This window comes from Schistocerca gregaria, chromosome 1, assembly GCF_023897955.1.
Source record: "Schistocerca gregaria isolate iqSchGreg1 chromosome 1, iqSchGreg1.2, whole genome shotgun sequence".
NCBI lineage: Eukaryota > Metazoa > Arthropoda > Insecta > Orthoptera > Acrididae > Schistocerca > Schistocerca gregaria.
The window spans coordinates 1,156,656,967-1,156,668,212 of record NC_064920.1 but is presented as its reverse complement, the minus strand read 5'-3'; the positions used below and the strand labels follow the sequence as shown (position 1 = coordinate 1,156,668,212).

Below are 11,246 nucleotides of genomic sequence, written 5' to 3'. Positions count from 1 at the left end.
CCTTTTCCTACGCCAAACTGTAACTAAATGCGCTTTATACCAAGCAATTAGGGCCGCAACCCACAGACCAGTTGACCTCTGTTTTAGATGATGAACTGAATGTGTTTCGTGTGTTAAGATTCTATTTCATGACTGATCTCGTCGATAGTGGCTTAGGTAGAAGAATTTACTATGTTTGTAAGATGGTTGCTACATCGTTTCATTTCCTGTTGACCCTGAAGACACACTTTCATGTTGCACTATTTTGAGGTTGTGTCTTTACAGTCTATGTATTTTACTCACACACTGCCCTGACTTGTCCCTGTTTTGTTGTTTGTGAACAAATGTGAGGAAGACAACCCCAAGATGGTTGTAGATTCCAATTTTTTAATTTACGTTTTGTTGGTTGCTGCTAGCAATTAATAACCACTGTTGTGTTCTTTTTGTTAAGTGTGGGTGCTGACGAAATAGCAGCTTAGCGCAATATACAAGCCAGTACCATCACAAAAACAGTCATTCAAAGAAACAACTGAGTAAATAAAGCAAACGTATGTTCACTTTAAATTTTGATTTATTCGAAACATTTGCAAATTCATTTCAAACAATTTCTAAAAAGCGTACATTAAAATTTTCTTCATGACAAGGCTACAATCAAGACTGACCCAATTTTTAAGGGCACTTCACATTGTTAGTCACATCAAAACCAGGGACTTGAGTTTTACTGGGTACGAGAAATTTACAAGCAAATGCCTTCTTCTTCGGTGGTTCAGTAACACAAAAGGACGTTTTAATGGGTCAGACCTTCTTTGGAGTAAATGCTCTTATCTTTGGAGGCCCTGTGACTATGAAGGCTGCCTTAATAGGACACACCTTCCGTTCAGTAAAGGCCCTTTTCTTCGGTGGGCCTGTAACGATAAAGGCTGTTTTGATCGGAAATGGTCCTGTTTTTAAGGGCATTACTTTCATAAGGCCAACACTAAGTGATGCTCTCAAACGACAATATTCTGCAAAGATAGAGGTGGTTGCCAAACATTCCTTATTGGAGGGCTCATCATGTATACCCAACTTCTCATTAGAGGGCTCATCAGGCCATTGTGCAGTACTTTCTGCTGAGTCTGGTGGCGGCTCAGAATCTCTTTCCAACTTCTCGTTATAGGGCTCATCAGGCCATTGTGCAGTACTTTCTACTGAGTCTGGTGGCGGCTCAGAATCTCTTTCCAGCTTCTCATTGTAGGGCTCATCAGGCCATTGTGCAGTACTTTCTACTGAGTCTGGTGGCAGCTCAGAAACTCTTTCCCACTTCTCGTTATAGGGCTCATCAGGCCATTGTGCAGTGCTTTCTACTGAGTCTGGTCGCGGCTCAGAATCTCTTTCCAAATTCTCGTTATAGGGCTCATCAGGCCATTGTGCAGTACTTTCTACTGAGTCTGGTGGCGGCTCAGAATCTCTTTCCAACTTCTCATTATAGGGCTCATCAGGCCATTGTGCAGTACTTTCTACTGAGTCTGGTGGCAGCTCAGAAACTCTTTCCAACTTCTCGTTATAGGGCTCATCAGGCCATTGTGCAGTGCTTTCTACTGAGTCTGGTCGCGGCTCAGAATCTCTTTCCAAATTCTCGTTATAGGGCTCATCAGGCCATTGTGCAGTACTTTCTACTGAGTCTGGTGGCGGCTCAGAATCTCTTTCCAACTTCTCATTATAGGCCTCATCAGGCCATTGTGCAGTACTTTCTACTGAGTCTGGTGGCTGCTCAGAAACTCTTTCCAACTTCTCGTTATAGGGCTCATCAGGCCATTGTGCGGTACTTTCTACTGAGTCTGGTGGCGGCTCAGAATCTCTTTCCAACTTCTCGTTATGGGGCTCATCAGGCCATTGTGTGGTACTTTCTACTGAGTCTGGTGGCGGCTCAGAATCTCTTTCCAACTTCTCATTATAGGCCTCATCAGGCCATTGTGCAGTACTTTCTACTGAGTCTGGTGGCTGCTCAGAAACTCTTTCCAACTTCTCGTTATAGGGCTCATCAGGCCATTGTGCGGTACTTTCTACTGAGTCTGGTGGCGGCTCAGAATCTCTTTCCAACTTCTCGTTATAGGGCTCATCAGGCCATTGTGCGGTACTTTCTACTGACTCTGGTGGCGGCTCAGAATCTCTTTCCAACTTCTCGTTATAGGGCTCATCAGGCCATTGTGCAGTACTTTCTACTGAGTCTGGTGGCGGCTCAGAATCTCTTTCCAACTTCTCATTATAGGCCTCATCAGGCCATTGTGCAGTACTTTCTACTGAGTCTGGTGGCTGCTCAGAAACTCTTTCCAACTTCTCGTTATAGGGCTCATCAGGCCATTGTGCAGTACTTTCTACTGAGTCTGGTGGCGGCTCAGAATCTCTTTCCAACTTCTCGTTATAGGGCTCATCAGGCCATTGTGCAGTACTTTCTACTGAGTCTGGTGGCGGCTCAGAATCTCTTTCCAACTTCTCGTTATAGGGCTCATCAGGCCATTGTGCAGTACTTTCTACTGAGTCTGGTGGCGGCTCAGAATCTCTTTCCAACTTCTCGTTATAGGGCTCATCAGGCCATTGTGCAGTACTTTCTACTGAGTCTGGTGGCGGCTCAGAAACTCTTTCCAACTTCTCGTTATAGGCCTCATCAGGCCATTGTGCAGTACTTTCTACTGAGTCTGGTGGCTGCTCAGAAACTCTTCCCAACTTCTCGTTATAGGGCTCATCAGGCCATTGTGCAGTACTTTCTACTGAGTCTGGTGGTGGCTCAGAATCTCTTTCCAACTTCTCGTTATAGGGCTCATCAGGCCATTGTGCAGTACTTTCTACTGAGTCTGGTGGCGGCTCAGAATCTCTTTCCAACTTCTCGTTATAGGGCTCATCAGGCCATTGTGCAGTACTTTCTACTGAGTCTGGTGGCGGCTCAGAATGTCTTTCCAACTTCTCGTTATAGGGCTCATCAGGCCATTGTGCAGTACTTTCTACTGAGTCTAGTGGCTGCTCAGAAACTCTTTCCAACTTCTCGTTATAGGGCTCATCAGGCCATTGTGCAGTACTTTCTACTGAGTCTAGTGGCGGCTCAGAATCTCTTTCCAACTTCTCGTAATAGGGCTCATCAGGCCATTGTGCAGTACTTTCTACTGAGTCTGGTGGCGGCTCAGAATGTCTTTCCAACTTCTCGTTATAGGCCTCATCAGGCCATTGTGCAGTACTTTCTACTGAGTCTGGTGGCTGCTCAGAAACTCTTTCCAACTTCTCGTTATAGGGCTCATCAGGCCATTGTGCAGTACTTTCTACTGAGTCTGGTGGCGGCTCAGAATCTCTTTCCAACTTCTCGTTATAGGCCTCATCAGGCCATTGTGCAGTACTTTCTACTGAGTCTGGTGGCTGCTCAGAAACTCTTTCCAACTTCTCGTTATAGGGCTCATCAGGCCATTGTGCAGTACTTTCTACTGAGTCTGGTGGCGGCTCAGAATCTCTTTCCAACTTCTCGTTATAGGGCTCATCAGGCCATTGTGCAGTACTTTCTACTGAGTCTGGTGGCGGCTCAGAAACTCTTTCCAACTTCTCGTTATAGGCCTCATCAGGCCATTGTGCAGTACTTTCTACTGAGTCTGGTGGCTGCTCAGAAACTCTTCCCAACTTCTCGTTATAGGGCTCATCAGGCCATTGTGCAGTACTTTCTACTGAGTCTGGTGGTGGCTCAGAATCTCTTTCCAACTTCTCGTTATAGGGCTCATCAGGCCATTGTGCAGTACTTTCTACTGAGTCTGGTGGCGGCTCAGAATCTCTTTCCAACTTCTCGTTATAGGGCTCATCAGGCCATTGTGCAGTACTTTCTACTGAGTCTGGTGGCGGCTCAGAATGTCTTTCCAACTTCTCGTTATAGGGCTCATCAGGCCATTGTGCAGTACTTTCTACTGAGTCTAGTGGCTGCTCAGAAACTCTTTCCAACTTCTCGTTATAGGGCTCATCAGGCCATTGTGCAGTACTTTCTACTGAGTCTGGTGGCGGCTCAGAATCTCTTTCCAACTTCTCGTTATAGGCCTCATCAGGCCATTGTGCAGTACTTTCTACTGAGTCTGGTGGCTGCTCAGAAACTCTTTCCAACTTCTCGTTATAGGGCTCATCAGGCCATTGTGCAGTACTTTCTACTGAGTCTGGTGGCTGCTCAGAATCTCTTTCCAACTTCTCGTTATAGGGCTCATCAGGCCATTGTGCAGTACTTTCTACTGAGTCTGGTGGCGGCTCAGAATCTCTTTCCAACTTCTCGTTATAGGGCTCATCAGGCCATTGTGCAGTACTTTCTACTGAGTCAGGTGGTGGCTCAGCATAACTCTCTAATTCCTCATCCGCTGGCTCGTCATGCCAGTCTGCAAGAGATGCCACTGAGGGTGCTGGTGGTCTAGCATCCATCCCTAACTGCATATCGGGGGGCTCAGATAGGGATTCGGCAGTAGTCGCGGGTTCTGATGCTGGAGGCACGGCAACTGTCTCGAGCTGATCTGTTTTCTCATCTAGTCTTCTTCTCTGAGCGGGATGGTGTTGACGAGTCCACTCCTGTTGGCAGAATACAGAAAGCTCGGTAAGAGACATGGAACACAAAATCATATATGTGTACTCAATGTACATAACTAGAATAATTCTGTAACTATCAGTTTGTTGCTTTTAACTATGGTAGAAGGAGAACAATTTTAAAAATAATTGATGTCTGATTATTAATGTTCGTTTGGCGCAGCTGTAATATGCGGGACCTTTTTGTGTGTACTTATTTGCGTTTAATGTTTCAGTACGAATTTTTCAGTTGCGTGTGAGTTCAGGTAATAATGGAGATGACGGCAAACGCGATGCAAAATATAATTCCGATTTACGTGTATATTTATAACTGTTTATCCCAGCAGTTAAAGATGTGTCCACTTTTTATGTAATGGTCATGTATACGTACAAGTTACGGTTATGTGGGCAAGTTCAGTATATTAAATCTATTGACCCTCACAGCTCGCACTTGTTATGGGCCGATACCTGCTTGAATGGTTCACCGGCGTTGCATCTGATTTTGTGGTGTAACTAGCTCGGCATTTTTACGAGGGAAACGCTCGTCGTCTTCTGGGACACCACCTAAATCTTCAGTGGCTACTTGGTAATACTGTGACTTTACAAATACCATCCGACACCATACTTGGGAGCCTTTCTACCAGCGGTAACGTTGTTTGTATCGATTGTGGTTGTTCTCGTGAAGCATATGAAATAACTTGGGAGGCACTTGCCCTCTGAAAAGTAGTGCACGCTATTCCAATGAAGTCCAACTATTACAAAGAAGAAGCTGCAGTGGTTTGTGACATACAGTAACGAGACCACCTATTGTTTGGTGGACCCAAACATATTCGAAGGTGACAGCGTGACTCCAATGTGCATTGACAGGATACCGGAAAAGGCAAACTCAAAGGGCGTTTCTCACTTGTAAACGGATATGCACGGAAGTAAATAGAACACAGAAACGACAGAGAAAAATTGCACTTGAAGTGAGTTTTGTAACTCCCTGAGAAAAGACATACTGGTTAGCGCCGCATTAAGTTAAAAGTTCTCGGAAGAGGGAAATTGTTTGTACTGGAAGCAGAATAACCATCCGCTGAAAAGACTTCCACCACCAACTGTTAGTGATAAGCCTTGGTCTTCGTCAGACTATTCCACCACCAGCTCTAAGTAACAAACATAGGACTTTTAGAGAGGACTGTAAAGATGATAATGATTTACAATGTAAGGGCATTATTATGCTGTTATATCAGTCACTAACAGTTCATCAGGCAAAGCCAATAAACACTAACCGATAATCTAAAACTACTCTCCATCTTCCTCAACTAGTTCTCTTAAAATTTAACTACGTATTATTTGTGCAGGAGAAACCTGAAACATGGAAACCTCAAATTACTACATCTTTACCTAAGCAAGGATTAAATCATTACCCCGAAACAGAGCAAAACAGCTGTATAAGCCACTAAGTGAGCAACTGGAATTCCACTATTAAACGCTGGGCAGAGTGAGCGAATGGGTGGAAAGAGTTCATTGAAGGCCTCTACGAGGGATAGAAATGGATGTTGAGATGATAGACGTAGGGGTCCAGTAATGGCACTTATCAGAGTTTCGACGCACATACGGACAAATAAATCTACAGACGTCGACTGCATATCTACATTTCTAAAATCATGAGTGAAAGTGAAAACCAAACGACTTTTCAAGTTCGATTGAAGGATTTTTTAGTCTACAAACTACACAAAATTCCGAAGGGTTATAAGAGCGAGAACTACCGAAAAATCGACTGACTAGTATAACACACCGAAGAATGGAAAAGAAAGCTTTGATTGAGGAAAGGTGCTGCGAATACATAGAAAGAAAGATCCCATATCACTTAGCTACAATATAGCAGGTCAGCAACTGGAAGCAAGTAATTCCATAAATTATCTGGGAGTACGCATTAGGAGTGATTTAAAATGGAGTGAACATATAAAGTTGATCGTCGGTAAAGCAGATGCTAGACTGAGAGTCATTGGAAGAATCCTAAGGAAATGCAATCCGAAAACAAAGGAAGTAGGTTACAGTAGGCTTGTTCGCCCACTGCTTGAATACTGCTCAGCAGTGTGGGATGCGTACCAGATAGGGTTGATAGAAGAGGTAGAGAAGATCCAATGGAGAGCAGCGTGCTTCGTTACAGGATCATTTAGCAATCGCGAAACCGTTACGGAGATGATAGATAAACACCGGTGGAAGATGCTGCAGGAGAGACGCTCAGTAGCTCGGTACGGGCTTTTGTTAAAGTTTCGAGAACATACCTTCACCGAGGGGTCAAACAGTATATTGCTCCCTCCTACATATATCTCGCGAAGAGACCATGAGGATAAAATCAGAGAGATTAGAGCCCACACAGAGGCATACCGACAATTCTTCTTTCCACGAACAATACGAGACTGGAATAGAAGGGAGAACCGGTAGAGATACTCAAGGTACGCTCCGCCACACACCGTCAGGTGGCTTGCGGAGTATGGATGTTGATGTAGGAAAAGGCACCAGAGAGGCACCTCTGACGTCGCTCATTATTGTAGAAGCAAGACTGCAAAAAGAGTTCCACGATGTAAAATAGTGGAATATGTTTCAGTTTCTCAGTATTTCGCCCATACTATTCAGTCTGCCCATCAGCGAAATGATGACGAAAGTAAATGAAAGGATCATGTGTGGGTTTAAATTCAGGATGGAAGGATGTCAGTGATAAGATTCAGTGGTGGCACTGCTGTCATCAGTAAAAGTGAAGGGAAATGTTACACTGGGCTGTTATATTGAATCAGAAACAGTGTTGCACAAAGTAGCAATTATACGAGAGACGGTTCCTGAATATAGTATGGCGGTATGCTTCATTTCTTCTTTTGGTGAGCTCAGTGGTAGAGCCATTTGAAAAACTAACTAAATTTCTTAACATTGTTTAGAATCTAGTCGCACAGATAAAGCAATCTTTGTTTGTAAGCTATGGCTAACCTCTAGAGGTGTGATTACTTCTATTTACTTCATTTTGTGAGAAGTTTCCATGGATGTGTTATGGGTGTGTTAATGAAGAAAGTATTTTTCGCTGCACTGGGTGATATAATTGATCAGTGATTGTCAGATCAGAGGAATTTCTGATCCTGTTATTGTGGGAGGCGTGTTTTTGAACAGTACTGCGTATTCAAGGATCACACAGGTAATGTGTTTGCTTTCAGCACGTTCAGCAGTGGATGTGACGTTTTTATGTACTCCGGTGAAAGTTTTTCATTTGGTGTTTTCAGCCAGAAGACCGTTTTGAGGCATCTGACCACAGTTGTCTATACTCAACAGCTAGCTCCTTTATTTGTGTACGACTACTGCAAGCTACACCTATTTGAACCACCTCACCGTCGTGACGCTTTGGAATCAAAGTGACGATTGCTTGATACCACATGAAGTGTCCCGTTAAAAGATATCTCTTTTAGTAAGTTGTGCCATAAATCTCATTTCTGTCCAGTTCGTTTCAGTACCTCCTCAGCAATTATCGAATCTATCCAGTTGTGTAAGGCAGGTAAAAAATGAGCTGACAAAACATATCCCATGTTTCATTACTGCTTCGGGATGCAGAGTATTAGACATTTACGAGAGTCAGCTTAAGATAAGTGCTGTACGCCACTCACCAGATCATCACGTAAAAGCCCAGTGCACTCTCCAGCTGCCGCCTGCGAGTGCAGATGTTCGACCCACTGCATCTGTACAAAAAGGAAAGAAAAAAATTTTGTAGTTAACGTATGTACCCACAGGAACACTAGAGACTACATCTATAGCTGAAACCATTTAACACCAACATAAAATAGACTGGAAAGTGCTACAGAATCGATCCTGATGTCGAACCAATTAAATTTGAAGTGAGGAGGGCCCTAGTGTGATGACTGACTTTTCCAGTGCATACAGCTTATTGAGTATGAGTACTTCAAGGCTAGTAAATACAGATGTAGGAATAAATACTTGACATGAAAGTAATTCACCGGCCATATCACATAGTTAAATAGAGAGCTGTGTAAAGTTAAAGAAAGCGGCCATCAGCAATAATCCAAAACTCAGTCGAAGTAAGTATCTTGGTGTTAGTGGGTACAGTGTCGCAATCTCCCACATAGCAATGAAAAAGTAGAGACAAGATCAATAGCGAAGAAAACAGGAAAAGCGACGCTTGGAAATAACCACATTCAGAACAAAGAATGGATAGCCTTATAGGTCAATATAGAAATTTGATTCCTGAACATCTTAAGGCAGAAAAAGACAGGTTTGAAGACATCGGAAAGAGATCTTTATATTGTTGTTGTGGTCTTCAGTCCTGAGACTGGTTTGATGCAGCTCTATTCATTACTTCCTCATTAGTTATGTGATGTACCCATCTAATCTTCAGCATTCTTCTGTAGCACCACATTTCGAAAGCTTCTATTCTCTTCTTGTCCAAACTACATATTGTCCATATTTCACTTCCATACATGGCTACACTCCATACAAATACTTTCGAAACGACTTCCTGACCCTTAAATCTATACTCGGTGTTAACAAATTTCTCTTCTTCAGAAACGGTTTCCTTGCCATTGCCAGTCTACATTTTATATCCTCTCTACTTCGACCATCATCAGTTATTTTGCTCCTCAAATAGCAGAACTCCTTTACTACTTTAAGTGTCTAATTTTATTATCTTATTCCCTCAGTATCACCCGACTTAATTCGACTACATTCCATTATCCTCGTTTTGCTTTTGTTGATGTTCATCTAAATTTTCGTAAGTGAGTGACGTCCGTTAGTGAGCACATGGTGTGTGTGTGTGTGTGTGTGTGTGTGTGTGTGTGTGTGTGTGCTACTGCTGTGTTGTACGTCGTCAGGAAACGGAGTGGTGCTCACCTTCGGAGCTTTGGTGACCTGCTCCAACTCGACCAGCCGTCGATGCCCCTGCATCGTCTTCCTTCGGCCGAAACAAGGACAGCACGCTGTCCAGTATCTCCTCCAACCCATCTGCAGCAGAGAAGAGCCTGTTCCACAAGCTGCCGAATGGTTTACGGTATAGTAATTGCTGCACTGTGCTGCACTGTGCTGCACAGTGGAATCTTTCCTGTTGTCACCATACTGTGAAATAGATGGCGTGTTCAGCACCGCAAAAAACCAATTTGTGGCAACGTCGAGTAGTTCCAAAAGAAGGGAAAGTTTTCAGATAGAGAAATAGTTTTAGCAGTTGTTAAACGGCTCTGGTATTGTCACGTAGAAACCACAGTCAAGTTCTTAAGTTAGGTTGGTCAATGAAGTACTATATTTAGACTTGAAACACGTTAGTTACTTAAACTAGCTCACAGCCAGAACAGAACTGCCTTCCTGAACGAAGGTTGCAGGTATAGACACTGACGGAGAAAAATCGCAACTTTAAAAAATAATTAACATAGAATATTGAAATTTAGGGAATATATTTGCCTAGGTCACATATTTAAGTGCTCAGTATTGCAAGATCTCAGGGTAAATTAAAGTGCAAGGTGGCCATCGCAAATGTGAAATTCTGATACATTAAATTAATAATCGGTGTAGCCGCCAGAGTGTTGATTGCAAGGATGCAAAGGTGCGTGCGTTGCGCTCTACAGGTGCCGGATGGCTGTTTGTTTGACAGAATTCGGTGCCTATTTCACTTGTTCGGACAACACAGGGACAGTTAATGCTGGTTATAGATGACGTCCCATTGCGACGTAACGCTCTCTTTCGCACATCGACGGCGGTTCTGCAACATAAATCGTTCACCTACCTCGAAACTGCTGCAGATCCGCAAACGTAACTCCTGACTGCAGCTACTTAAGGTGGTAGGACGTCAAACGGGGCGACTTGGATCAGGAGAGGTATCACAGGACATTTTAATTTCTACTGTCTATACTTTTACAAATAAATTCATACAACTTTGTCAACATCACCAGGAAGGATTCAAGATTCACACTCGTTGCAGTGGAAGATCGAAAACATAACAAAATAAATTTTTTTACGTGTGAAATTTCATCATTCTTTCACTTACTAATGGCTGCATTTTTTGCTATAGGTACACTTTTCTTCATACGTTAGAGAGATTCTTCGATTAATTCTGCACAGCATACAAACCATGCATACAGGTGTATGAAACTCTAGAATTTATTTAATTTATGAAATAACGAATGAGCTGTTATATTTTAAACTTCATGTTTAGAAAAAAACACAAATTTTCTAGTTAATTACCTCAATTTTTACCACAGTTTTTAATAGATTTGTAAAATTATAGAGTTTCGTACACCTTTGAGTGTGGTTTGCATGCTGTGGAATATTCATCGAAGAAGCTCTCTTACTTATGAAGAAAAGTGTACCTACAGCAACAAATGCTGCCATTAGTAAGAGAGAAAAAAGATGAACTTTTACGTGTAAAAAAATTCATTTTGTTATGTTTTCGAACTTCCACTGCTATGAGTGTTTATTCTGAATCTTTCCTGGTCATGCTGACAAAGTTTTATGAATTTATTTGTAAAAGTATAGACAGTGGAAATTAAAATGTCCTGTGACGCTTCTCCTCCTCCAAGTCGGCCCGTTTGACATCCTACCCCCCTTAAGAGATCTCAGGAAAGCAATGTTGAAGAAACTGAGATTTCGTAACTACACGTCGACGGCCGCTATAAGTAAAAAAAGCTGAATATAGTCTTGTGAACTCTAAAGAATAAATCGGAAACGGGTTGCTGTTAAAATTTCTA

General features: G+C 42.8%; 1 protein-coding gene across 1 annotated transcript; it reads right to left on the bottom strand.

The window, feature by feature from the left end:
* Positions 1 to 774: 774 nt before the first annotated feature.
* Positions 775 to 9,456, bottom strand: LOC126293918 (uncharacterized). The gene is made up of 3 exons (XM_049987151.1): positions 9,403 to 9,456; positions 8,166 to 8,237; positions 775 to 4,536 (listed from the first exon to the last, which is right to left on the bottom strand). The coding sequence occupies exons 1-3, from the start codon at positions 9,454 to 9,456 to the stop codon at positions 775 to 777; spliced, it is 3,888 nt and encodes a 1,295-aa protein (XP_049843108.1).
* Between the last annotated feature and the right edge of the window lie 1,790 nt (positions 9,457 to 11,246).

Coding starts and splice junctions, on each gene's coding strand:
- LOC126293918 (XM_049987151.1), bottom strand. CDS start 9,456: ATGCAGGGGCATCGACGGCTGGTCGAGTTGGAGCAGGTCACCAAAGCT. Junction 8,238..9,402: donor AGGTCACCAAAGCTCCGAAG/GTGAGCACCACT, acceptor CTTTTTGTACAG/ATGCAGTGGGTCGAACATCT. Junction 4,537..8,165: donor GGCTTTTACGTGATGATCTG/GTGAGTGGCGTA, acceptor TTCTGCCAACAG/GAGTGGACTCGTCAACACCA.